The sequence below is a fragment of the Copadichromis virginalis genome, linkage group LG20 (assembly GCF_057382275.1).
Source record: "Copadichromis virginalis isolate Kocher_CV1m ecotype Utaka linkage group LG20, C_Virginalis_male_GT1.1, whole genome shotgun sequence".
Lineage (NCBI taxonomy): Eukaryota > Metazoa > Chordata > Actinopteri > Cichliformes > Cichlidae > Copadichromis > Copadichromis virginalis.
In genome coordinates this window covers 18,019,535-18,046,730 of record NC_140637.1, presented here as the reverse complement: position 1 = coordinate 18,046,730, position 27,196 = coordinate 18,019,535, and the positions used below count along the sequence as shown (strand labels likewise).

At 39.5% G+C, this 27,196-nt stretch overlaps 2 protein-coding genes across 6 annotated transcripts; one reads left to right on the top strand and one right to left on the bottom strand.

Moving 5' to 3' along the window:
* The first annotated feature begins 698 nt into the window (after positions 1 to 698).
* ccdc187 (coiled-coil domain containing 187) lies at positions 699 to 22,870 on the top strand. 5 transcript variants are annotated; one of them, XM_085444436.1, is made up of 14 exons: positions 699 to 1,044; positions 1,341 to 1,436; positions 7,285 to 7,347; positions 9,589 to 9,727; positions 9,913 to 10,003; positions 10,534 to 10,566; positions 15,786 to 15,864; positions 16,370 to 17,689; positions 18,189 to 18,310; positions 18,417 to 18,488; positions 18,572 to 18,706; positions 18,847 to 18,941; positions 19,026 to 19,120; positions 19,201 to 22,870. In XM_085444436.1, exons 2-14 carry the CDS (start codon positions 1,388 to 1,390, stop codon positions 19,347 to 19,349), a joined length of 2,442 nt encoding a protein of 813 aa, XP_085300562.1. In that variant the 5' UTR covers positions 699 to 1,044; positions 1,341 to 1,387; the 3' UTR covers positions 19,350 to 22,870. The 5 variants fall into 5 exon arrangements, with proteins under 5 accessions (XP_085300562.1, XP_085300563.1, XP_085300564.1 ...); XM_085444438.1 differs by lacking the exons at positions 699 to 1,044; positions 1,341 to 1,436 and adding exons at positions 4,414 to 4,616; positions 5,148 to 5,212; XM_085444437.1 differs by lacking the exon at positions 10,534 to 10,566.
* Positions 21,449 to 26,243, bottom strand: tnfrsf9a (tumor necrosis factor receptor superfamily, member 9a). The gene is made up of 7 exons (XM_085444444.1): positions 25,129 to 26,243; positions 24,420 to 24,539; positions 24,159 to 24,296; positions 23,991 to 24,063; positions 23,771 to 23,883; positions 23,530 to 23,688; positions 21,449 to 23,431 (listed from the first exon to the last, which is right to left on the bottom strand). The coding sequence occupies exons 1-7, from the start codon at positions 25,253 to 25,255 to the stop codon at positions 23,310 to 23,312; spliced, it is 852 nt and encodes a 283-aa protein (XP_085300570.1). The 5' UTR covers positions 25,256 to 26,243; the 3' UTR covers positions 21,449 to 23,309.
* Positions 26,244 to 27,196: the final 953 nt, after the last annotated feature.

Sequence of the window (27,196 nt, the reverse complement as noted above, 5' to 3'; positions counted from 1 at the left end):
ATCTGTACACTGCAGGAAATGTTAGTTCTACCTATTATTTCTGCACAAATCTAGTTTTTTTTTTTCTTGAAGCAGATGTTGAGTGAAATTAATTATCAGCTTTGAATTCGACAGATAGATTCCTTCCTCAGCTCCCTCTCTCAAATGTCTTTCCGTTCTTTCCCATCTCCATGCTTTGCAATGAAACCAATAAACACAGCCTACTATATTCAAACTACAGCAATAAAAAGAATACATAGTAAAGTATAGCCTATGCCGCTCTGGAAAATGTGAGCAATTGGAACATTTGAGATGCCTTCAAGGACTGTTGAAAAATACATATTCACTCGCTGAACAACTATGTATGCTTAGGCCTAGACAGCATTACTGGAGCTTTAATAGTATACAAGATGGGTGTCACCAACTTCAGTGTCCTGCTACCACGTGTCCCATCTGAATTCATAATCACCTTTGGCCTGAATTGAGCTCTTCTTTCCTTACAGTATTATTATTATTATTATTTTCTATACCGACCTTTTATCCTGCCTCTGCCTCTGCCACCGAAGAAAACGGGCTTTTCCTGGAATGAAAGAGCTGGTAAAACATTTGGCAATACATTTGAATTTTTATTAAGATACCGTGGCTCGTGATAGACGAGAGCCCGAGTTTCGGTTTGCACGTAAAGGCAGCATCTTTTAACCGCCCACACTGTTGCCGAACAGGAGCTGCGAAGAAGCAGCAGCCGGAGCGACAGACTGTGGGCTAAGTTTGTCCGCCCTGGCTTACCATCACGAGTCTACGGGTCTTTGTTTCTGTGATGAACAAGTACCTCCGCTTTCGCTTAAAATTCACACCCAAAGTAGAGGCGTTAGAAACGGTCAAGTGTGCTCGTGACATTTTGCATAGTTTGTAGCACAGACAGAGAAACAGGAAAGGAGAGAGGGAGGGAGAAGTGCGAGCGACTCCAAAGTTGACACTTCGCTGTCATGTTTGGTACTTGTTGAATAGGCTGTGTACAAACACAACACTGCAGTGTGTGCGTGGGCGGCTGCGTGCTGGGAACAGGTAGGGCTGCTGTTATTTTACTTTGTTCTGCAAGTGGCCTTCAAATTATGTTTACATTACATTCTAACCTTTAGTTAATGGCAACAGTAGCGTTGCTCCTGGTAGCCATTGATCTCAGCTAGTTAGTGAGTAATCAGCTCTGTGGGCGAATATTAGTGGGTTAATATCTGTTCAGTATGTTTATTACCAAATGTTTTATTTGAGGTTCGAGTTCACTATGGTTGTCTGGCGTGGAAACTCATTGCTTCTTAATTTTGCTGTATGTTAATTAAGAACCAATTTCTTTCTGTTGCCAGAGTCTTCTGTATCATCATGAGGCTTTAAGGGCACAGGGAGGACAGTGATGGCAGAGCTGGAGATTGACCAATCCAACCTTCCACGTGTCCAAGAAGGTAGGCTTATACACTCCCACACAGACCCAACTTTAGCAGCTATAGAAAGTTCAAGAGAAAAGTGGTTCTTTGTATGTCTGGAGAAAAGCTTTGTGTGTGTGCGTGTTTAGCCTCTATACATGCAGGTTAGAGATCATGGGCACTTACTGAGCTACAGACATGGAGCCCGTAAGAGTTTTTATTGACACTCTAGCTAAGAGCAGACTTGTCTACCCTTCTGTTTGAGAGAGAATGAGAGCGACCACTTTGTATCCTCTCATTTTTGTGTTATGACTAACTTAAATCAGTGCTCTGTATCTACATCGGATAAGAAGTGTCTTGTTGTGTGTTGTGGCTGATGCAGCAGACAGTGCAGATTTAAGTGCTGTGCTGCATGGTAACAGGAATAAAGCTGGTACCGAATTGTCTGTTAGGAAATCTAAAAAACTCTAGTCTATTTATTGCAGTCAAATTGAATTGCTTTGTATGAAGTCACGAGAAAAAAATAAACACACAGTGATCTGATGATATTTCAATCAAGTTTAATAATTGTTCAAATGTACTAAGCATCTAAAAAGAACTGATCGTCTTTTATGAATCACTATCTAACAAAGGAAACGTGCGCATCATTAACGCTGTTCAAACAACTGAAGTATGAGCAGGGTTTTTCCCTGCAACAGGTTGGTCTGGCCTTTCACCAAAGGAAAATCACCAGGACAAAAATATTTTTAACCAGCATTTTCTAAGTAGGGGTTAGTTTGCCCAATCTTAAAAACAAAACCATTTTTAATTATTGCACGGCCAGAAATAACAAGCAAATGCAAGCATTATAAAAGGTAACAAAACCTCTTTGTCCAAGCTTTATTTGAACCAGTCATTTTTATGTGCGCAGTCAATCCCCCAAAAGGCTGAGCCTGGAAAAAACTTGATGAGGGTCCATGCACATGTTCAGCCAGCTTTAGGTTTATTAAGCTGGTTTCCCGTATAGAGTTTGGGAGAGCAACCACACAGGAAAGACTAAAGCCAGGTAAAATAAGGCTGGAGTACAAAGTTGTTGTGTACAAAGGGTCATGTTGCATTGCTTTACAGAGATTGATCTCATGAGTGACAGAACTGGCATGCTGGATGCAGATAAGAGCAAAGAATGAGATAGCCGGGATATGTGAATCCATGGGAAAGAAATGGGAATTCAGCTCAGATGAAGGTGCTCTGCAAAATACTCACAATTATGTGCTTGTTTTTTTTTTAGCTTCTCTAACTATACTGAATATGCTAGACAATAAATTCATATTTGTTTAAAACATTTTAAATGTATTGTGCTGAATAATTTTCAATCTATAGCTTAAAATGACTCTGAAGAAAATGACGCTAAATTGATTTTTATCTGCTTGCATGTAAGTGTGGAAACATTCACAGGTTAGGAACTTGTAAGCTGTCGCCTCAGTGAAGACTCATTCTTTGGCATGTCCAAGCTAATGAATGGGATAGAAGTAGGTCTGCGAGTCTTTTTATCAAGGGAGATAATTCAGCACTCCACTCTTGTTTCCACACACAAAGGGCACACTGTGCAGCTTAGCATTTTTATGCTTTATTGAGCAGGGGCCAGTGCACAAACAAAGCCTATAAACTTGTCAATGAGGCAATTGCAGTATGTAAATCATCTGTCTGGTCACTGATTTTTTTTTCTTTATCCATTATCTTTTTTACCAGAGAGACATTTTCTCTTTTTAGTTCTGCGATGGTTTACTTTGTGTTCTTTTGTGCATGCATATGCTTCCTTTTTCCTAAGAGCCAAAGTTTCCCTTGTCCCTTTCCACCTTCACTTTCCTCACCATTTAAGAGCCCCGGCAAAGTCAGCTTTCTTTGTTTCCACTGCACCCCTTATCAGTTCCTGTTTTTTCCCTCCTCTCCTGCTCCTGATATAGCCTGATGTGCTGAGGGAATGCAGCTCCCAGAGGAATTCCCCCCCCACCTCCCCCTCATTCCTAATTTCACTCTCACCAACTGACCCAGAGTCCCAATACCCTCACCTCTCTTTGTTCTCCCTGACAAACTGGTCTAGTTCAGGAGTTATTTGGCCCAGTATGCTGCGTTTATAGCACAACACAAAGATCTGTGGGATGGCCAGGCACTTCGTGGTGGAATCTTGTGCAGAAAAAGCAGTGAGGAGGAGAGCAGAACAGTCCAGAGAGGAAGGGAGCGAGAGGAGAGAGCATGTGGGCGGTCAGTGGGGGATTTTGGCTGAAAATAGAACCCTTGTCATTTCTCCTTTAGCCGGTTTCTTTGTTTGGCAGGCATTTGCAACTGCTGCTATCCAAGTAGCTGTGAAGATGAAAGTGAAATATCTCTGTCAGTGTTTGAGCGGCTGTTCCTGCGCGCTGGATCATAGACATGATCTGCATAATTTTGTTTTGGAAGATCGGCTGTTAGTGCGCTAATAAAAATACATTCACCTATGTGTTTCTGTATTATGAGTGAAGGTTGCAGTTGAAAAAAATGCATTTAAATGTATGGAAAACAGACTTTTCCATACGACTGTCTAGGCTTTAAGGTCATAGCCGTGGTAGGTTCTTGCTTAAAAATTGGATATTACAAAAGTCAAACTAGTGGGGAGCTCTGTGCTATACAGTGATGCTGACTCAGGCTTTTTTTTGTTTATTTTTTTGCTTTTTTTACATTATGTTTTTGCTTTGTACTCTTTCTCACTCTCAGTGGATCTTATCCTTGTTTTTTCCAAACGTAGCATTAATTTTTTTTCCCTGCTGGATCTTTGATTCACTATCCTCTTAGAAAACAGACACAACCCTATTAAGGACCTTCATTAAGAAGCTTACAGTTGGATTGCCTGCAGTCACACTGAGCATATGTTTTTTGGGGGGGATTGGTGGCTCTGAGTGTCTCACACCTTGTTTCACAAAACCTGTTTAGAAGTAACAATTGTGAAGTCTCTGTTTCCAACCCCTATAGCAGTGCTGTGGAAAAACAAGTTCGCCCACAATGCAGACACACCCACATGCACATCCATGCTCATGCCAGAGAAGACTGTCATTTCTTTCATTTTCCCCTCATTTTCCGCTTTGCTCTTCTTTCTTCGTTGGATTCGAAGAGTAAATTGTTTGGACTTGTCATTTTGTACCGTCGGATAAAATCAATCCTTCGACTTAAACCCTCCTCACCGGCAGACTGGACCCATAAGGGCAGGTTAGAGATCCATTTAGCGGATAGTCTCTTAAGCTCAGCGACAGGTGTAAGTGGTAATGCATGTCTGTTTTGGTAAAATTCTCAGTGTAGGCTTGTAGGGTCGTTCGTGTTGTAAAGAGGCTTCCTTTGGGGCTTTGTGCTGTCTGGGTGATTTTCATGGCCTGTGACAGTTGAGCCTCTCTAGATTGAAACCTACTCCTCAGAGACTTCTTCTTAGCAGGTTGTTTTTTTTTTTTGTTGTTTTTTTTTACTGTCCTATTTTCAAACAAGGAAGAGCCTTTGATTGTCTATAAAACGTTGGATACAATTGTGTTTTGTATAAATGAAGAAAATTGTTATAAGCATTATAGGATTAGGCGTTAGTGGTCAAGATAAAGTTCAACAAAATGCGAGAGGAATGCATATTTAGATAGGTATGAGTTAGATATGAATGAATGTCTTGAAACATTCTTCAAGCTTGGAATGGATCAAACACCTGATGTTATATTTGTATTCACCTGCTGTCCTGTAATCCTAATATATCCCTATTAGAATGAATGTCGACGCCACCAACTTGTTGTCGTCATCAGTATTACCATCTAATACATCTCCAGATAGTAAGTACATTTCAGAGATCTGTCTGCCTTTTATTTAAAACCTTTTTTTTTTTTTTTTTTTTTTTGGGTAAATGTGTACTTCATTTGTCTATACACCTTTAATAATAACACGCTGCTCTCCATTAAGCATCCTCAAGCAAGTGGCAACCTGACCCCTGAACAATCCAGTGCAATTTAACACAACAGCCCTGGCACAAATTCTTTTCTTTTTTTTTATATCCGCTCATATTAATAATTTTTTGTTGACAGTTATGTGTTTATTTTGAGGCTGTGGTTAAAGGTAACATTTTCCTGGACATCTGTCCTACCACTTATTCAACTTATGGTCACAGCTGCCTGGGTACAGACTTTACCAGGGCTAGAAGGAAGAGCATTAGAAGTGTCTCTCAGTCTAAAAACTTACAAGCATCAGAAATTGAGTAGCTTTGATAGTATGTAAGCTCATGCTGGTGTACCCAATTGTCCAAGCAGTATATATCACTACTAGGTTTTCCTGAAAGTTTAGAAATATTATCTGTCTATATATCCTAAAAAAGGCTAAAAGAATAATAATAAAAAAAAAAACCCAACAATATCAATGTAAAATGTGTTATAGCCTGCATATAAATTTTAAGCTTTCACAAGCTAATCAGGTTATCTTAAACAACTGAAAGCATGTGTGCAACATTTGTGGAGCCATTGTCTCCACAACCGTTACACAGCCCGCTGTGTTGGGCTCAGTGGATGGATTAGCAGAAGGACAGGTGTTTTTAATTGGCCCAGTCTCTGGCTCAGCATGAAAGGTTTTCAGCAGTGAGCTAAATCTCCTCTTAGACACTGTCCTCTGTCGTTCTTTTGCTATTAAGAAGCCTCCATTGTACGAAAAAGCAACTCTCTGGGTTCCCTGATGAAAATCTATTAGGTAGCTAAGCGGTTTTGGCGGGGTCACTGTAAGCTGTGTGAGTGGAGAAATGGAAGAGTTGGAGAAACATCTAAGCCACAATGCTGCGGTCTGTGTTCATTTTCTCCTGAGTAACGTTTGAGTTTGTTTGACAGATCTTTAAACACCGATAAGAAGCTACTGTGCCTCATTAAGGACTACTGTAAGCACTTAATATGTTTATAGTTTAGATTAGAATAACAATTGTATAATTCTTATGTTCTTAAGTCTATGTTAAAGTGCTAGTCTTTGCAGCATTCTCTGGTGAGAGTTCACTAATGACATGAAACTGATATGTTTTATTGCCATATCTAGCAGCAGGTGGCCAGACTATTGGATCACAGGATATGAAAGACTTGTGGCTTGATATGGAGTACCAGACAGAGTTGGAATACAGCAAGATTGTAGTTAAAGCCTTTGGATTTATGTCAGCCTTACAGCTTTCATTCGACACACTGTACATTTGTACCATCTGCAATAACTTAAAGGTTTGCAGTCAGCTGCTCTTAAACTTTGCATATTCATTTGGTAGGCATAGTGAGCACATAAGTGAAAGAAAAGCATGCATCTCGGCATCTCTTAGCATCCTTTTAACAATGAGTGAATGACTGTGTGTTGTACTGCTGTTGCTGTTACTGTTAAAAGCTGCTCACACACACGTGTAGCACATGAGCATCGCTCAGGACGGTGGAGCTGCTATTTTGCTCTAAAAGTCTGTGACTGCTAATTTTGGGCACTTGAATCTTTCTCTGAAATGCAGCTACCCTGCTATAAACATTTTATAAGATCCTTTCATGTATTTAACAGTGATGCCAGAGTGGTGGACGGTTGCTTTTTCCAGTTTAAAGGGACACTCCTCTGCTTTTGTCTGTGTCGTGTAAACATCCATCATAACACACAGCACTTGTATCCTATTGTTTCCCTTTGGACAGACTGTTGGACCAAAAGCAGCACAGTTCATCCAAAGGCTTAGCTTTTGTTTTTCGATGGAGCCATTGACATCCATTCCTGACTGCTGTCGGTTTTCTGTTGTTTTAGTAATCGTCAGCCTCTGAGAACTCCTCACTTTATTAAACACTTGTATCCCACCCCTTCATTCATTTGTGAGCACTTTGTAACTGTTTGTAAATGTTGCTGTTGTCTATTGTTTCAGTGTGCCAGTGTTTTGCTGTGCTGGAGGATGGAGCGCTGGCACACAACCTGCAAGAGCAGGAGAGTAAGTACAAAGTTAAGCAGCTATTTGACAGCTGCATACTGTGCAAGCGTCTACTAACTTCTATTACAGTGGGGCAAAAAAGTATTTAGTCAGCCACCGATTGTGCAAGTTCCCCCACCTAAAATGATGACAGAGGTCAGTAATTTGCACCAGAGGTACACTTCAACTGTGAGAGACAGAATGTGAAAAAAAAATCCATGAATCCACATGGTAGGATTTGTAAAGAATTTATTCGTAAATCAGGGTGGAAAATAAGTATTTGGTCAATAACAAAAATACAACTCAATACTTTGTAACATAACCTTTGTTGGCAATAACAGAGGTCAAACGTTTACTATAGGTCTTTACCAGGTTTGCACACACAGTAGCTGGTATTTTGGCCCATTCCTCCATGCAGATCTTCTCGAGAGCAGTGATGTTTTGGGGCTGTCGCCGAGCAACACGGACTTTCAACTGCCGCCACAGATTTTCTATGGGGTTGAGGTCTGGAGACTGGCCAGGCCACTCCAGGACTTTCAAATGCTTCTTACAGAGCCACTCCTTTGTTGCCCGGGCGGTGTGTTTTGGATCATTGTCATGTTGGAAGACCCAGCCTCGTTTCATCTTCAAAGTTCTCACTGATGGAAGGAGGTTTTGGCTCAAAATCTCACGATACATGGCCCCATTCATTCTGTCCTTAAGACGGATCAGTCGTCCTGTCCCCTTGGCAGAAAAACAGCCCCATAGCATGATGTTTCCACCCCCATGCTTCACAGTAGGTATGGTGTTCTTGGGATGCAACTCAGTATTCTTCTTCCTCCAAACACGACGAGTTGAGTTTATACCAAAAAGTTCTACTTTGGTTTCATCTGACCACATGACATTCTCCCAATCCTCTGCTGTATCATCCATGTGCTCTCTGGCAAACTTCAGACGGGCCTGGACATGCACTGGCTTCAGCAGCAGAACACGTCTGGCACTGTGGGATTTGATTCCCTGCCGTTGTAGTGTGTTACTGATGGTGACCTTTGTTACTTTGGTCCCAGCTCTCTGCAGGTCATTCACCAGGTCCCCCCGTGTGGTTCTGGGATCTTTGCTCACCGTTCTCATGATCATTTTGACCCCACGGGATGAGATCTTGCGTGGAGCCCCAGATCGAGGGAGATTATCAGTGGTCTTGTATGTCTTCCATTTTCTGATGATTGCTCCCACAGTTGATTTTTTTCACACCAAGCTGCTTGCCTATTGTAGATTCACTCTTCCCAGTGTGGTGCAGCTCTACAATACTTTTCCTGGTGTCCTTCGAAAGCTCTTTGGTCTTGGCCATGGCGGAGTTTGGAGTCTGACTGTTTGAGGCTGTGGACAGGTGTCTTTTATACAGATGGTGAGTTCAAACAGGTGCCATTCATACAGGTAACGAGTGGGGGACAGAAAAGCTTCTTACAGAAGACGTTGCAGGTCTGTGAGAGCCAGAGATTTTCCTTGTTTGAGGTGACCAAATACTTATTTTCCACCCTAATTTACGAATAAATTCCTTACAAATCCTACCATGTGAATTCATGGATTTTTTTTTCACATTCTGTCTCTCACAGTTGAAGTGTACCTCTGGTGCAAATTACTGACCTCTGTCATCATTTTAAGTGGGGGAACTTGCACAATCGGTGGCTGACTAAATACTTTTTTGCCCCACTGTATGTGAGCTGCACTCCATTCTGTCTCAGTGAACCACCACTGTATGTTGGGTTCATCTTTTCCTGAAGTATTCACAACCGCAGTGTTATGCTGCAGACTTGCCAAGGACTTTAGAATTGCACTGGTGTGCCAAATAATGCAATCCAAAACAACAGCTCCCTCGAGTATTTTAATTACGCAACCAAAATTTTATGAACACTTTTCAATAAGTGTCAACTCTCGCACAGATGTATATGTACTACATAACATATACATATGTATTTCCATGAAAGCCTTTTTGGTTGCTGCTGTGGTGTCTCTGTACATCTTTGTAAAAAAAAAAAAAGCCATACAATTTGGTATGTATTTTTAAGATTCCTCGAAAGTGTCATCACTGAAGAGCTGGCATGCAGCAAACCATGTTTCAGATAATCAAAACATTCATAATGATTTAAAATGAAAACAGATTTAAAGTTCAAATGCAATATAGTAAATATTAATTCATATGTAATAGATCAAATACGGTCCCTTTTGATACTTGCATTGCACGTTGCCTTACTATCTCCCCTTTTCTCTGCCTTGCACTTACAGTCGAGCAATACTATACCACCAACATTCAGAAGAACCAGCTTGTGCAGAATGACATCCGTGTAGCCAAGAAGCTGCAGGATGAAGAGGAGGAGCAGCAGGCCCAGCAGAGTGCCCTTCAGAGACAGGCCTCCAGACAACTGTAGGTGACTCCTCAAAGCACACTCCTGCAATAACCACACTGTGCTACATGCAACCCTTACGCTACTGCATGGAAATTTATTGCACAAATTTATGTCTTCTTTTACTTTGCTGCATGTTATGTTGATTATTGTATCCATAAATCACAAATATGAGAAGTAATTTTCTTCTGCGACTGCTTTGTAGAGAGGAGCAGGACTTTGAGTACGCCCGTGTGATTCAGGAAGAACTCCAGAGATGTGCTGAGGAGGCTCAGAGGAGGGAGCTGGATGATGAGGTGAGCTTTTACTCACATCTCTTTGCTTACATAGCATATTTTATTACCAACCTGTGCATAAATATTTTTTTTTAAAAAGCAATGTGTATTTAATCTTCTTTTACAGTACCCAACATTCAAAAAAATAAATCTACCTTTATGGAGATACGAAGAGTCTGGTTGGACCCCTTTGAAATGAGATGATGCATACATCTCAAAGGGTTTACCCAAATATTGGAACTTTATCATAACCTTAAATGGGTTATTTACCTTAGCACCCATGCTCGCTATAGCCTAGGTTAACTGGGGAGCTTAACCATGAGCTGTCATGCATGTAACCAAATAGGGAGAAACTTGTTAGGTTTGGTAACTTTGAACATATTTGATTTTAAAAAAATCTTATCTTTAGCTCAGTTGACTTTGATGGAAAGTGTACTAGTGTTATAATACTACATGGCTGGTAAGCTCATCTTACTATAATATACAAAATCTCTCTCTGTCTTTCTGCATGTTCATTTTTTATGTGTGTGTGACCACCAACACCTCCCTAGATGATCAGGAGAGCATCCAAACTTGGCACACAGGTACATCTTAGGCCCATGAAGGTTCTTATCTATATCAGATATTGTGATGTTGTAACTAGCAACGGGATAAAATAATCTGTTTTCAGCATTACTGTCCCTATAACACTTTATGAAAGTATTTTATCATTTTTATGATAGTTTTCATGACAGTAGTATCTGATTTATATCCACAAATTTTCAGTTATATTTATCCTGATGTCATCATAATATATTACCTGGCAGCGACCTGCTAATGTTCTAAAAGAACCTGTTTTTTTTACCTGTTTTCTGTTATTTCAGTTTCAAAATAATTATATCTCATTCATATACATAAAAGCTGAATTATACATGATCTCTCGTGTCTTCATGTTGCCTAGTAATCAATCAGCAGTAGGCTAAAATTACCCTTTTTTGCATTTATTCACCTTAAACGCCTTATAATATCATCATTTTAATGTCACAGCGCACACAGGTCAAACAATACAGTAGCATGAGCATGCATTTGTATTTTAAATGTATTTCTTAATGTGTATCTCTTTCTTGTGCAAATCTATAGTTTTAAAGTCAAGTCAAGTTCAAACCACTATAGACTATTCTAGAAGATATAGACGTGATCCTTGAATGAAAGATGTGCAAAGTAGAAAATTAGTTTTCCTCTACCAGCCACTCATTTTTGTCATTTTTAATTTAAAAGCTCCATGGTATTAACTCCGAACTGAACGGTTCCCCTGATAATAAGATAAAAAACCTTGACAGCAAACTTTGCAAAGTAAAATATTGTGAGGGATTTGTTCCTGAAAGAGGAACAAATCCTTTTCCATGGGCATCAAGTTGCTGGCAGTAACCAGAGCAGAACAGGATACTGTATGAACAAGTTTACCTTCAGCACAAACTAATACTTGGAGAGATACTCGTTTCCCGTCTGTCCTTGGAAGTATGAGCATTTCTTTCTTTTGTTAAAAGGGATAGCACAAATATATATTTTTTTAACTTTTTTTGTATGATATGCATACAAACTTACAAAACAATGTGAAAAAAATCAGGTGAAAAGTAAGGAAAAATCATTTTTTTTATAGGATTTAGTGATGGTAAAAGGTAAATTAATACCACTGGCATTCCCCTTTTAAAGTCAGTGAATTCACACACAGCACAGGGACTCATAGGCATTTATGGCACTTAGGATGTATTTATATATCATTTAATTATGCGCCTGTTACAGGGAGTATCATATGGCTCATTCTGCTCACACTTAGGACTAACTGAGTAAATAATGAATCCCACTGGCAGCAAAGTGCTGCTCTGGGCCTCGGGTGCATCCATCGCTCCAAAAGAGGGCTTTAAAAGCACGGTCAGCTGTTTAGCACAGTCGTTCAAGCGATGATGGCTCAAGCAGTTTCACCGGTGCTTAGCTCCAGACATGGACCAGCAAGCGCTTTATCCAGAATGCATTCATATGTGCGCATTTAGTCATGCAAAACTTGCACACTGTCGTATTCTCAATTTTGTTGTTTAATATTTTAATCTCTAAATAAATCATTTAGATTCTAATAAACTCTATTACAGAATGATGGCTTGAATGTTTTAGCCCCATTAGCTCTATGTATAGGAATATTACTTCTGACTGAAAATATTTCAACAGAAATGTATTGCTATGAAACTTTGTACTTACATTTATGATCTTGGGAAAAAGAAACCTATGACATCAGCGATCTCCTGATCATTTCGTTAGCGTTGCCATGAAATTAACAACTAACTAATACTATGATCAAGTTCAGTTCCTTAGTTTATCAACTGATATTTGCAAAATTAGTGCCATGTCTATTATCCATAGCTGCACTTTGCTTTTAGTGCTTATTGGTTTAACAAATTATGCATTTTATGACGTGTCGATGTGAACTCGATAGCATGATGACATTATCATTTAGATGAATCACTATTTGACCTGAGTATAGCCTCAAAGATGTACAAGGTGTATCTGTTCATAAAATACGGTATTATGCAAAAGGCTCGACCCTCATTTCTTTACATTTTCCTGGGAAATAGATGCTGCAATTTAAGCATATTTTTGAAATGCAGTGTATAAGGCAAAAACAGATTTTGTGCAGTTTTAAGAAGCTTAAAAGTCAGTTTTTGGTATGACCACCTTTTCTTCAACACATCCTTAACTCTCTTAGGCGAGCTTTCTTGTAATTTCTGTAAGTAGTCTTCAGGAATAGTTCTCCATTGAAGGACATTTAAAGCCCTTCTTTGGATGTTGGCTTCCTCTTGTTCCGTTTTCTGCCACAATGTTTTAATAATGTTGAGATCTGGGTTCTGAGACGCTATTGTCTGTTTTTCAATCTAGCTATGCTTTTATGCACTGTGATTGGCATCAGTGTCATGATTTTAAAAAATAAATAAAGCTATTCCCATTCAGATGCTTTCCAGATGGTGTTGCATGCTGGATCAAAAACGAACAGTAATTTTCTGCATTCATAATTACATCAAAACTCGAACCATGACAGCGCATCCACTGTGTTTTAGACACTGTAGACACTCACTGTTATCCTTCTGTCCTGATCTCCTGTAGAACCAAAATATTAAGATTTGGTTTATCTCTCCATAGGACTTCCTGCCACTCATTTTATTTTAGTCTAGTTCTTGTGTAATTTGGCATTCTTAAGCCTTTTCCCTTTCTTTATGAATGGCTTTTTGACAGCCACGCTTCCACTGAGACCATTTCTAGGTGGCCTCAGTGAACACTACACGGATCAACTGAAGGGCCATGCATCAAAGTCATGTGTCAGGTTTTTGCTGGATTTTTTTTCCCCTATTTCTTGAAGACATGTCTTTCAGCTTTTCAGATCAAAGTAGCAGATGTGTAACTTCTCTTGTCTCCACTTTAGTTTTCTCAGTGTGTTTTTTTAAGGACACTTTGCACACCATCCCAAGATACTCCGTGCCCTTGGTAATCAGTACAAAAATATTATTTTATGCTATCAAACTTTGTTATCTTTGACATTTTTTTATCATGCTAACAAAATGGCAACAGTTGATGTGCTTTTGTGACAGGCTGCTAGTAACAAAGTGCCTAAAGATTCAAATTAAAATAAGCTCTTTATTCCTCCCTTCACTTTGGTCTCTTTTTTATGCTTCAGTGATTTACAAGTAAATGTTAAATGGCTTAACAAACAAAAAACATTCCTCTGAAATTGCTCGTGTGAAGTTTGTCTCCTTAGACACAAGCTATAAAATAAATCAGCCGTGGCTCAAGATGCTTACACAGTGCTGTACATCTAGTTTTAATATAAACAAACATGAGCATGACCATCTGGTTACAAATCCAAGTTTGCAATATAAATATAATGCTTGGATAGCTGTTTTTACATGTATCTATCTCCTGTTTATGGTATGGAAGTGAACCTCTACAGAGCTGTAAATACAAAAACAATTCATCTTGCAGCCAAAACATGGTTGTCCAACCAGATGGTTCTCATCAATCACCACTCCCACGGTGTTTGAATGTTCACACACAAGGCAAATCCTGCCCTCCTCAATGATGCTGTCTTGATGCATTTTGTATAACTTGCTTTACCAAAAAGAAATTCATCTGATTCTTTGAATAACATGAATGGTGTCACTGAGAAACGAGAAGTCTATTGTGCTGGAAAAAGTCATCGACTCAGCCATGAAAACTCTCCAGCTGGCCTGGTTGTCTGTTTCACATGGCTACTACAGCAAAATATTTTCTCTACATGGCAGTTTCCTTTTTGGAGAAGGCTGTGTACAAAAGCTCCTTGTTTGGAGGGTGTGAGGTCATAGAGGGCTATAAAATTCCTTGATCATTAGTAAAGGGGTTGGGTTTGAACTCTGTGGTTTACACTTTACATTAAATGTAAACCCTAGTTTACTTTTTTGGCTCTGCAGTATTTTCTTTTTATGAGTGTTGACGTGGGGATCAAATGATGGACTATTAGCGCACACGTTAGCTTGCTTTCCATAATGACAGGGAGATCAGAGGTGTTGATTAAATATTTGCCTCCCTGTAGATTGTGTCTTTAATTAAGGAACAGAAGGCATCAGGCTGTGCACTTTTAAATGCCAGATCCCTGTGGCACTGCACGCCTAACCTGCCATGGCAAGCTGCTGATTGTCTGCTGATGCTGGCAAAGTGGCTCACACAAATGTCCTGATTGCAAGGCAAAAGCAGCTGTGCTTGCTTTTGCTTATGATTTATGTTGTAAATGCTGCCCACAGAGGGAAATCTCATAGAATTCACTGGTTGAATTTTGATGATTTATTGGTAGCACAAAAAAGTAGCACTCAGATACATTGAAGCTGGACCGTAGAGACACACAGCTGCTCTGGTAAGACCAGACAATCCCCTGTGACAGTGTTACTTCAAGTGGAGCAGTGGCATTGATCTGCTTCTGCTGTAAAAGTTTACTTTTCTTAATTTTTTCTTACAGGTTCTATTCAGTCAGAGTTCTAAATCCTGTGGTGTCTCTGGCCACCCAGAACAGAATTAGTTAAATGACCGCTATTAAGATGTCACATCACCTCACAGCAGTATCAGATCCCCCAACATAACTCTGCATGTCCAATGTAGTAAGATTCCTGTCTTCATGTAAAAATGTGGTCTAAGGTTTTGGTCCATTTTGGTTGTTACCTCACCAATGAGAGCAAATCTAAAGGAGCTACGCGAGTTTAAAGAGTGGTGTGAGGTTTAAACCGACGAAGGAATATCTGGAGCCCAAGACAGCTCTCTGCTACATTATGAACAAAAGCAAAATCATCCATATGGGATATATTAATTCATGGATAAGATTTTCCTTCATTGTCAAATTGCAGCTGTTGATTTTATCTATGTTATATTGCCCTCTGTTGGTGGAAAAGGGTACAATGTATGTGGAGCCTCATTCTTGCGGTTATGTCGACTCATAGTTCCACATCAGTGTAACCCGACCATTTATTGTGTCATTCTTTTAATCGGGGAAGCTCAGTTTTTTGTTTTATAATTTAGTCTTTTATTTGCTCTTGGTTTTTTTGTTTTTGTTTTGTTTTTTACTATGTCATACACTAAAAGATTCTGTCATTCTTCACATTATTTTATAGAAATGCCTTACATGTTGTTGGTGAATCTTGTTGAAAACTAAACTGGAAAATAGAAAAATATATTTGATTAAGTGCTTATTTGATGGAAGAGATCATTTTATCTGCTGAAAGTCATATTTGTGTACACACTGGCCTTGTTTCCACAGGAAATTGCCAAACGGTTGCAAGAAGAGGAAGAGGAGAGTATCAGGAGACGAAGTAGAGGGTCAGGGAGCCATAGTGAAGGTAAAGCTTTATTGTATATAGTTATGAAGGTTGTTTAGAAATTTTCACATTGTTTAAATAAAATGTTTTGGGGTTTTTGGATATTTTTAGTGGTTTGCAGAAGGCTTTGTTATACTATAGGACACAACCTGGCATTATTTAGCTTCTTACTAAACATTCTTGGCTCTGCTTGTGATCATTACTGCAGCTGTATTTAAATCACTCACCACAGATACTACAAGGCCATGAACAAAAAAGTTGCTCATTTGTTCATGAATATCTTCATGGTTTTTTTTTTCTTACTTGCTCTCATGTTTGTTTTGATATTGTCTTTAACGCATGGAATTACATTTACAGCATTTGCAGGGCTCATTCTTGTATGTAAATGCATGGAAATATGTCAGTTATATTTCATCCATTTATACTAATTGTAGATTGTATTGCTGTGTTACCTCATCATTAATAATAATCACTAACAGACTCACCCACCCACCCTTTTTTGTTTGCATGTTTGGCATTGCCAAAGGCAGCACGAGTGACCCTGCACTGCTATCCCTACAACAGCACACACACAACAGCGTTTGCCAGGGGGAAGAGCAGTACCCTAGCACCACCACCAGGTGGCGATCATCTACTTCTCACTCAGACATAACTGGGCCTCAGACTAACTCCCCAAGGGGGTTAGCAGCTCAGAAAAATACAACTTCATGGTCAAATCAAGGACACCCCAATTCCATTAGGCAAATTAGGAGTGAATTGAGAGAGCCTTTGTGTGAAAATTCAGATGACTCGGACACAGTTTTCTCTGAACAGCTCTCTGTTTGGTCCCAGAGGCTGAATGAAAGATTCAACACTGCACCTGCTCGACAGCGGGCATCTTTACATCAGCCACAAGAGAGAAATTGCAGAAGAGTTTACTCTCGTAGAACATTCTCAGACGAGTTCAGGGAGGAGAGAGAAGAGTGGGACGAGGACTTTTATGAAAATGGTGATCTGAATGAAGGGAGGCCTAGGAATCAGGATAAAGAGAGGAAGTACAGAGATGAGTATGATATCAGAGGTCAGGATCCAGGCTCTCAGTTAGTCGAGTTTAGAGAAAAGCGACGCAGTCAGAGTGAATCTGTTCGGCTGCATGACAGGGATACACACAGCAACAGAGACTTTGCAAAGACCTGGAGCTACAAGGACAGCCCTGACAAACACGTCCGTTTTCGAGATGATAAGAGGAGCTCTCGCAGGGAGCAGAGTGAAAGCAGCCAAGTGTGGAAGATGCTGGCCCGTGTCCTCAAAGAGAGGGGTGTGCCTGTGAAGCTTGGTGGCAATGGGGCGCCACTGCAAATAAGGCCTCAAAGCAGAGACAGCCAGGTGTTTCATGGGAGTGAGGTCTCCTGCGGCGACTCCCAACCACATCAGAGAGCCTTCCACAGAGCTGCTTCCACGAGGCACAGTTTCCATGGAGATATTAGGGAGAGGAAGAGATTGTCATACCGAGAGAACAGTGGGAGAGATCACAGAGAAGACCGAGACAGGCATCATGATAATGGAGAGATTTATGAGATTAGGAGAAGGGACTCAGACCTTTCTAAAAGAGAAAGACAAGGCAGTAGAAGGTGGAGTAACAATGATGAGAGGGGAGAGAGGAATGTAAATAATTATAGAGTCAGGAGGGCAGCAAGCGAGTGGAGGCATTTACACAGGACCGCAGAAGAAAGCTTAAGCTCAGAGGAGGAGCAAGACGTGGAGAGGAGAATAAATGTACCCCGCCGAAGAGCCCCAGGACGTAGCCAAAGTCTCAGCACCAGCAGCAGGGCTTCAACCAGGGATAGGTCAAGGCGCACAGCAGCAGGTAACACTTAGATCTGCAGCCAACTCTAATCTGCAGAGGGAAAGCTTCCAGCATGGTGCTGTCCCTCTCTGTGTACATCTGCTCCTCTCATCTTCCCTTAATCATCCCCTTATCTGGACTTGGGCTTTAGTGGTGTCTTGATTCCTTACTGAAGTGGGACGTTTCCCTGTTTCATATCTACAAAATCAGTGGTCTAAAATAGTCTTTGCTTTGTACTTTAATTCTCTACTTTTCCTTCTTCTAATTCTTTTTTTTTTTTCTTTTCATCTTGAGGGTTGTAAGATAATTAATTCCAGGGAGTTGCTTTCATTTTGCATCTTTTCACCTTGTGCTGTCATTTCAAATGTCATTGTAAATAACCTTTCCCCGACTCTTTCGGTAAACTTGAATGATTAATGGGTGATGGTTTTTTTTTGTTTTTTTTAACAAATCATGTGCTCATCATCATCACAGTTGCTCAATTTTCTGTGAATTTGACACTGTCAAACTTCATCTTTAGGAGCACCACTTCAACCAGAGCTGAGTGAAACTAATCTGAGCCTGGGGGAGCTGCAGCAGGTTTTAGAAGATGAAGAACTGGCCCTCAAGCTACAGGAGGAAGAGGAAAAGCTGTTTGGGAGGGTAACTGATCCAAGAATTTAACATGAAACACTGTAGTTTAGAAGGTTAGCAGAAAAACAGAAGTTTGGTTTGTTGATCTGAACATTTACTTTCTGTTTCCTCACAGAACTCTCAGCCATCTCAACGTTGTCCTTATCCAGACGGGGACTTCAGAGTAGCACAAGTGGCACAGGATGAGGTGGAATGATAAACTGACATGTCATCAGTATCCGTTTATTTAACATCCAACTGATTAGTAAGATCATGCCTTTTTTTGTGTAGGAAATTGCACGATTCATGCAGAAACAAGAAATTAAATCAAAGCGTAGATCTCGTGAGCTGGAAGGACCTGAGTCTTGGCGTGAGCATAGGGCGATGATAAATCATCATGACAGACGAGCTGCAAGAGAGAGACAGGTTTGTTTGAACATGTGGTTAGGAATTCAAGACAAAGACAAACATATACACAGACCATGCATATGTGTGAAAGGTCTTTATTGGGTGTTTCTGCCAGAAGAGGTTTTAAACAAGCTGAGAAACCTCTTTGTTCATTTCAGGTCCAACGAGAGAGACTTGACTCAGAGGGCCTTCCTTCCCCGACTGAGGACTGCTCTCCAGAGAACCTTCCGCCAAGTCCCACCACCACTACACCGTAATTAACAAGTTAAATCTCTTAATTAATGCTGTATGTCTGATATTTCAAAAATATGGTGACTTATAGCTGCTACATTTATAGATCAGCCCAGCAGATTAGAAACATTGCAGAGGAATTGGATCCAACCTTCCAGGCGAGGAGGCAAGGCACAATGAGCCTCCAAATGGGACAAATGGGTATTTGAACTGAACTGAAATAAAACCACTGTTGAAACTGTTGAAACAATAACTTGACAGTTCCTTTTCCTCCATTGTAGGTCCAGCTACTCAGCCCCTTCCTGTGCCACAGTCAGGTCTAAATGAAATGCTTGAGGAGCCTACATTTATTCCGCCAACAAAGCGTCAAACAGACAAATCAGGACGAAGTAAATCCAAAGAGAAGAAGGAGAACTGCAAGCAACAGTGATCTCCAACACTGTGTTCTGCTGTAGGCCATACACCGTTTCTTTTAAAACACTTAATCAGTTCAGCTAGAGTTCTCATTGCTTATTATTTTAGGGTTAAAACCGACACGAATAGCATTCACTCAGCTGCCCCTACTAGCACTTTTTTTTTAGAGCAGTGGAATAAGGAGACTTTTTAGATTCTCGATTGAGTAAAGACAACATTTTAAAATCATGGCTTTTATAAATGCTAAAGGGAAATGTTGGGTTTGTTATTGTATTGTATTTTATATGTAGTTAACCAGTATACTGTCAGCTGGATCTCTCAGTCCTCCCCAAGTTGTGCCTACACTTTATTTACATTACAAATACACTAAACCATCCAAGTAGACTTCTATGTTCTGCCACCTAGTATATAACTTCATCCCATTGTCTGAATCAGAATACTTTAATAATCCCTAAAGAAATTATGTCTAAACTAGGTATAATGTGGGAAAAATAATTATTTGAACCCATGGTGAATTTGTAAGTTTGCTCACTTATGAAGATATGAACAGTTTTTATTTTATGGTAATTTTATTTTAATGAAGTGAAACAAAATATTAACAAAAATCCAGAAAAAACACATTATATAAAAGTTATAAAATGCTTTGCAACTTGAAGCTTCAGTTCCCTCCCTCCCTCCACAGATTGGATTGAGGTCTGGAGACTTGTTAGGCCACTCCATGACCTTAATATGCTTCTTCTTTAACCACCCCTTTGTTGCCTTGGCGATATGTTTTGAGTGCTTGTCAGATTGGTAGATCCATTCACAATCCCTCTTCAGTGTTCTAGCTCAGGGAAAGAGGTTCCCATCCAAAACCTTCACAGTACTTGGCCCTGTTCATTTCCCTGTTATTGCAGTCAAGTTGTCTGTACTTTTAGCAGGAAAACAGCCCCAAAGCATAATATTTACACCTCCATACTTGTTGTAAGTATGGTGTTCTTTGGATCACACTCAGTTTCTTTACCTCCAAACACAGTAGGTCAAGTTGATGCCAAAGAATTTGATTTTGGCTTCATCTGACCGCAGCACTTTCTCCCATGTCATTTTATTCCACTTCTGAATAGTCGCACAACTGTTTTTACCTTCTCACTAAGCTTCTTGCTGATAGTCTTGTAGTCCATTCCAGCCTTGTGTTAGGTCTACAGTCTGGTCAGTAACTTCCTCTGACAGCTCTTTGGTCTTGTCCATGGTGGTGAAAACTTTGAAATTGATTCTGTGGACAGGTTTGTTTTATACACATCAGATTGCCAGTGTCTGTAATTGATTGACGGATTGTAATTGCCTGTATGTGCGGGGATATAGGCAATCTGTGGGAGCCAGAATTCTGGATTGGTTGTAGAGGATCAACCGATCCTCTGTATTTTTGGTTGAGATTCTGTTGCTCTCCATTAAAATGAAGCTACCATAAAAATTAGAGACTGTTAATTTCTTCTTAAGTGAGTAAATGTACAAATTCAGCAGGGCATCAAATAATTATTTCCTCCACTCTATTTCTTGGGGGAATCTCCAGAAGCATGTGAACGTTAATCTTTACAAAGAAATAGTGACAAAGTAATCTTGTTTCAAAGCAGTTCTTGTCATGTTTGCTGTTATCCAACGACAATCAAACTAACGTTGTTTACTTTTTATAGATGGAAATCCCAGAAGTTGTAAAACTGGATCACATTAACATAGTGGTAGTGAAAGAAGTCAAAATTAAATGTAATTATTTCCCACTCGAACGAGGAAGTTCATTATACTCTTGCTGACAGCTCATGGAATAAATAAAGCTCTATGCTATAGCTACATGAAGCTTAGCTGCTACTATTACCTTTTGGAGCTTACAACTACATTTCGCAATCTCTGAAATCCAACACCAAAGACAGACTTTGAACTAAAACACTTGCATGTTTTACCAGGTCACTTTAACACTATTCCTAATGCCAAACAGGAATCTAACAGAAGTGACTGGAAATAATTTTGATGCATGTATTACTATTTATTGGTCTCTCTTTTTGTTTTGTGTATGTTGTTCTTGCTGCCACATTTAAACTCTTTTCTTTACACAACTGAAATACGACACCATGACTGCAACTATTCTGTACATAATAAATACAATCTTTATTGCTTGTTCAAAAATGAGATGTAAGTACAGTGTAAAAATACATATAATCAGTTTTATACAGTACTTTAGACAGCTGAAGACATTTTATAGGAAACCACCGTGAGACAAAATTATACATTCAAACCAAAAGTACATGACATTCATCAGGTAATATTCAGCAGGTATAATAAAGTGCTGCAGTCGTATTAAAATGTCACTGTATGACTGTACTGTAATGTTAACACTTTTTCACTGCGCCACCTGTGAACTTTGAAGTCTTTAACTGATTTTGCTTTGCTGGAGAGGTGACTCATACGCTGCTCTATTACTATAGGCGTGGGTAAACGTTTTCAGGCAAAGCCCACACAGTATATTTCTCAAATGTTCCATGAAGAAACACCTTTTACAGACCAGGGGAGCAATAGAATTAAAAAACAAAACAAAAAAACGTTTGGTCTAATCTTGCTGCCCACTCTGCTGTTCTAGAAGAAACTAAAAGTAACGCACTCTACTCTACTCTCTCTGGGGGGTTTCCGCTTGGCCCCTGGGTTTAGCTTGCATGTCATTTACATTAGTCAAGCATATTTGTTCACAGGATTTCCCAAGACATTCAAGAGTTACAGCGATAACTGGTGGATTTCCCATGTGGCACTCGTGAGGAATACTGAAAGATTTTCGCAATTGTGTTACTAAGCTTTAGAGCATTTCATTTTTGTTTTTATTCTGACCTGTTGAACGCATACTTGATCTGATAAACACTTAGTCATACAGCGTGCCTTAACATGCTCAGTGATTGTCACAGCTGAACGATTTTTACCTTTCATTTGTGAACCATTCTGTACACTCAGTATTTCACTAATAGGTCTCCCTAGTGCTTCATCTTGAATCGTAGCTTTATCTACTTAAAATAGGGAAGTCCCTTCACTGGGCTTTTTTTGACCAGTTAAGCAACAGTTGGAAAGTCCATATAGTTCCTGGTAAAGTTCAGTGGAGTGGAAGAGGCTACATGCAATAATGAGTCTAGCTACCTATTTTCACAATTTAACAAATAATAATTATAAAAAAAAAAAAAGACAAACTGTAAATGACCAACAGATAAAACAATTAAAACAACAAAACTGCCATAAACAGCAGGTAGGTTGCTATGTTATGTTGAGGCTTTGAGCATATGTAAAACCATACTACTGGGAGGTAATATAAAGGCTCAGAAAGTAATATGACTAAAATCAGTCTGTTACACCCACTTGCACACTCACCCACGTCGTATTTTCAAACTGAGCAATACTTGGCAGTTTTACCACTCAGGCGTCCAAATAACAGATTAATGACTGTCTATCATACTCTTACTGACTACAGCTGTTTTACAGTGTACTGGGGCAAGTAGACTGAACTTTGAATGCAGTTTAAAAACGTAATGGCAAAAAGGCTAGCTTTTGTTGATTGTTATTTCATGACTGTGTTCACATTTCAAGATGGCAAAAAACCAGCCTGCTGTTAGAATTTACATGGTGAATAACCTATTGTTAAGTCCACTTTCTTCTTTCCCCTCTCAGAATTCCCCTTCCTCTTGTTTCAACAGACTGTGTTATTGAAGGATCACTGAAACTGTATCCAGTTGTTAAAACTGAGCATGATGTTACAGTTTGTTTTGTCCTCTTAGGCCTTTTTACACAGTAGCTTATGCTGTTCTAAAATAAAGACAGCTGGCCTAAGCAACTTGGTATAACAAAGACATTTAAAAAAACAAAAAGTGGCTCAGTATGAAGAAAGAAGAATCCCATTTTAGCTGTAAAATCCTGTTTCCTTAAAGGAAAAAGCTACTTCCATGCGGCTTTCTAGCCCAGGGCATTCCATTCATGCAATCAGCTGCTCTGAAGAGTCCTTAGAGTCCAGTGACTCTGAGCTGCAAGTGCTGCCCTGTTCCTGCTGAGCCTCATGGAAACTGCACTCTATTGCAATTAATGTCCTGGGATCATCTGAAGGAGAAAAAGAGGGAAAAAGTAAGCAATTAAAATAGTTAATCACTATGATTCAGGTGATATATTACCTAATCATGAAATGCAAGAGAAATTACCTGTAGGATTTACAATGATTTTTTCATGAATTCTCTTTTTTGTCTTCTTTCTTTTCTGGAGGTTTTTCACAGCTACGATCGTGATAATGATGATGGTGACGGGGAACAAGACAAGTATGCCAATGATAACAAACAGTGGCCATATCGGGTCTTGAGCATCTGTTTCAAAACAGCACTGTTATAGTCAACTTTAGATCAGAACTGAAGCAGTATGATAAGAGGAAAAAAAATCATGACTTACCAGAATCAGGTTTAACTTCTTGGCCACGTGTTGCCTTAGGTATAACTGGAACACACTTAATGTCATTTAATGCATCTCCTTTGACCACAATCTGCTCATTTGGATTGGAGCACCTGGGAGAAACAAGCGTGACAAAAGATTCCCTGTGACTTTTCTGGGATTTATCAAGTGTTTTATTACTGTAAAACATGGTGGTGTTTAGTAAAGGGTATTATCTTACTTGGTACTCCAGGGTTTGCACTTCTGGTGAACTTTGTCGTTATATGTTCCATTTGGACATTTTCTGCAGTCACCTGTGGAGACAGTCAGTGTGTTGATTTGCCATTTAAGCCAACATGTGTAGTGTCTGGGCTAAAGTTAAAAGCTTATTATTTGTACTTTTACTTACGATTAACTGTAGGTTCGAAGCCTTTTTCACACGTCTTCACACAGAAGGAACAACGTTCATCACCACAAGTAAGTCCTTCTCTACAGCCACACTTGGTATCAGTTGTGGCAGTGCAGGCTTGTAGAAGGACCTGAGCACCTAAACATACAAAAAGATTAAAAGCTCTTGTAGTACTACAGAAATCTATATTAGCCCAGAATTTAATACACTGCTGATGAAATGCTCTTATATGGTTGTGACTTAATTAATGCACCAACATACCTACACACTGTGTACAAGGGTCACAGCTGTATTTTTTAGGGTGCACTGTATAGGTCCCGGGCTCACAGGGTTTACAAAGTTCTTTTGGGGTTTTACCACACTCCTCGACTAGGTGATTTCCTGCAAAAATAAGCAAGGGAGTAAAATACACATAAATTTCAGTGACACTGGCTCCATCAAAGCTATAATGCATCTTAATAAATGACAAAAGATTTCCTTTTTAAGGTTCATAAGTTATAAGATTGGGGTTTCTAGAAAACTTTGAACTCTAATAACTATATTTACTGCTCTTACACTGGATGTACAGGAATGAAACTGACAAATTCTGTCAGTGACATTTCCCAATGATTGGATATATCAGCTGCATCATCCTTGCCTTTGTTGTGGATTAGGTGAAAAACCACTGAAACTATCTTTGGTTGCATGTGGCCACCGCAGAGGAACTCCTCAAAGGTTGGAAAACAGTCTCAACTTTTTTTTTTCAACATCCAAAGATAATAGCTGGGTTTAATAATGTGGAAGAAAAGACTTCTTTTATCTCACTCGTGAATATACAGTAGGCTAAACTGTAAATGTAGTTTAATTCAAAAGAGCGCCGTTAAAAACAAACAAACAAAAAAGCTGCACATCTGTAAAAAAAAAACTAATAAATGTAGAGTCTATCTGCAAACTTTTATGAGATTCTGGATCTTTTTTTTTTCTTTATTACCTGGGTGACAGCTGTTACAGCAAACATCGTTCCCCTTTAGCGCCCATTCCTTGCAGCCCATCTCCACAACACTGCACTGGATGCGGATGCCCAAAAAGAGAACGATCAGCCAGGCGATTGCAGCCATACTTCAGCTTCCCAGCCTTGAAGATGATACAGCCACTCCAGGAGAGAGTTGATTTAATCCAATCGAAGAATTATTCCAGGTATCTCTTCCACGCGGCACTAATTCGGCTTTTCTCTTTACCTAAATCTGTGTGAGCATCGTTCTGCGCTCTGCACTCATATTAAGCAGACTGTATAGTTGCGACTTCAGCAGTCAGAAAGGTTTTTAACCCTCTTGCCAGCTGAGCGCTTATAAAAAGTGTTGTCGCGGGGGACGGGGGGCGTGTCACAACGGTGTGACTCAGCATGGTACAATTCATCTACATGCATAGACAGTTTTTTGTCTTAGTCATTTTTATACAACTACAATGTATTTATTAAAAATAAATGAATTCATTCAAAATACACAAAGAGATACCAAGATATAAAGTTGTCGCTGGCTGTAGGAAAAAGAAAAGCGAAACTTTGCTCAGTCAGATTACAATATTCGTTTCTTTTCCTCTACCAGTAACCAAATAAAGCCGTGATAATGTCGTGTTATGCATGCCTTCAAACTTGAACGACCGTTCAAATCTGTTCTGTTCTTCATAGAACTGTCTGAACTAGGGCTAAACTAGATTTCCTGGAACTTAGATGCAATCGCCGCAATGTGTTTACAACAGCACAGTCAAGTTCTCCACCTGCAAATGTGAAGTTAATTCAAATAGCAGCTTTACTTTCTAGAAGCTTTTGCTTCTATTTGAGTGCATTTACGCAGTATATTGTCTCCCAATAAAGCATTAGACTTAACTACCTGTCGTGGAAAGGCTTTGTTATCACGCTACAATAGAAATAAAAGGGATTTTATCTTCATCGTAACTTTTCTGTTTTGTCTCTAACGGGGAAACAGTCATAAAGGGGGATTTTTTTTATTTTTTTATTTTTACTTAATCTCCTGGACTTTATTTTGTCTATACGGTTTTATAAACAAAGCTTAAGGATGCCAATACCATTGTCTTCCTCGTGGGAGTCATGGCATCATAGTATACATACAATATACACTGAAGAAATGCAAAATTGAGGTGAAATTAAAGAAAATGTACAGCATAAAACTTTTTTTTAATTTAAGTAAACAATTGTTAAAATACGATTTTATTCACAACAGAGAACGCGTCATTGTTATTTAACAGATGAGTCATAGGACAAGACATCATGCCCAGAATCACAAGTTTATTTAAAGGGCATTGAAAATGTCTCGAAATTCCCCCCCTCACGGACTCTTCAGAAGATCATTATGTGTCTGGTGGCTAACACTTGTATAAGACAACACACGTGGCAAATATTCAGGTAGAAAATGAAATTAAAAGTGTTGTAAGAATATTTCTTCTAAAATGAAAGTGGTGCTTTTAAAAGTGACCTTTGTTTTCAGGTGCCTTTGTTCAATTGTGTATAGCGATTCCCAAACTCAGCAGGACTTACTTCCTTTGAAAAAGGAACCGTTTCCTTACAGTAAGTGGTGTGAGTTTGGGAAAACACTGGGAATTTGCTGACAAATGATGAGGTGTCAGGTGATTACATATCTGGGGATCTTCTAGCTCATCTTCATGCTTAAATTCAAACTAACAATTTAAGTGCGAAGGGGGAAAAACGAACCAAATAAATACACGCACATAACGTTTGTCTGCTGAGTCATGATTGTAACATCTCACTATCATATGATACTTCGTGACATTCGCAGACGAGGCCTTTGACTTTCTAATGCATCACACTCGAGCGATAGCGTCGTCACGTCAAAGTGCGCGCGTGGTGTGAGACTGCGTATGTACCTCATCTGCCAACGCACCCTAAGAAACCCTTCCCACATTTACTCCTCAACCTCCTCTTTAAAAAAAATTCAGCAATGAAGCACAGTAAAACCCCGTCCCAAATTTACATAGCGGCTCGGGAAATACTTCAGGGCTGTTCGGTAAGGAGTTTAGCAACA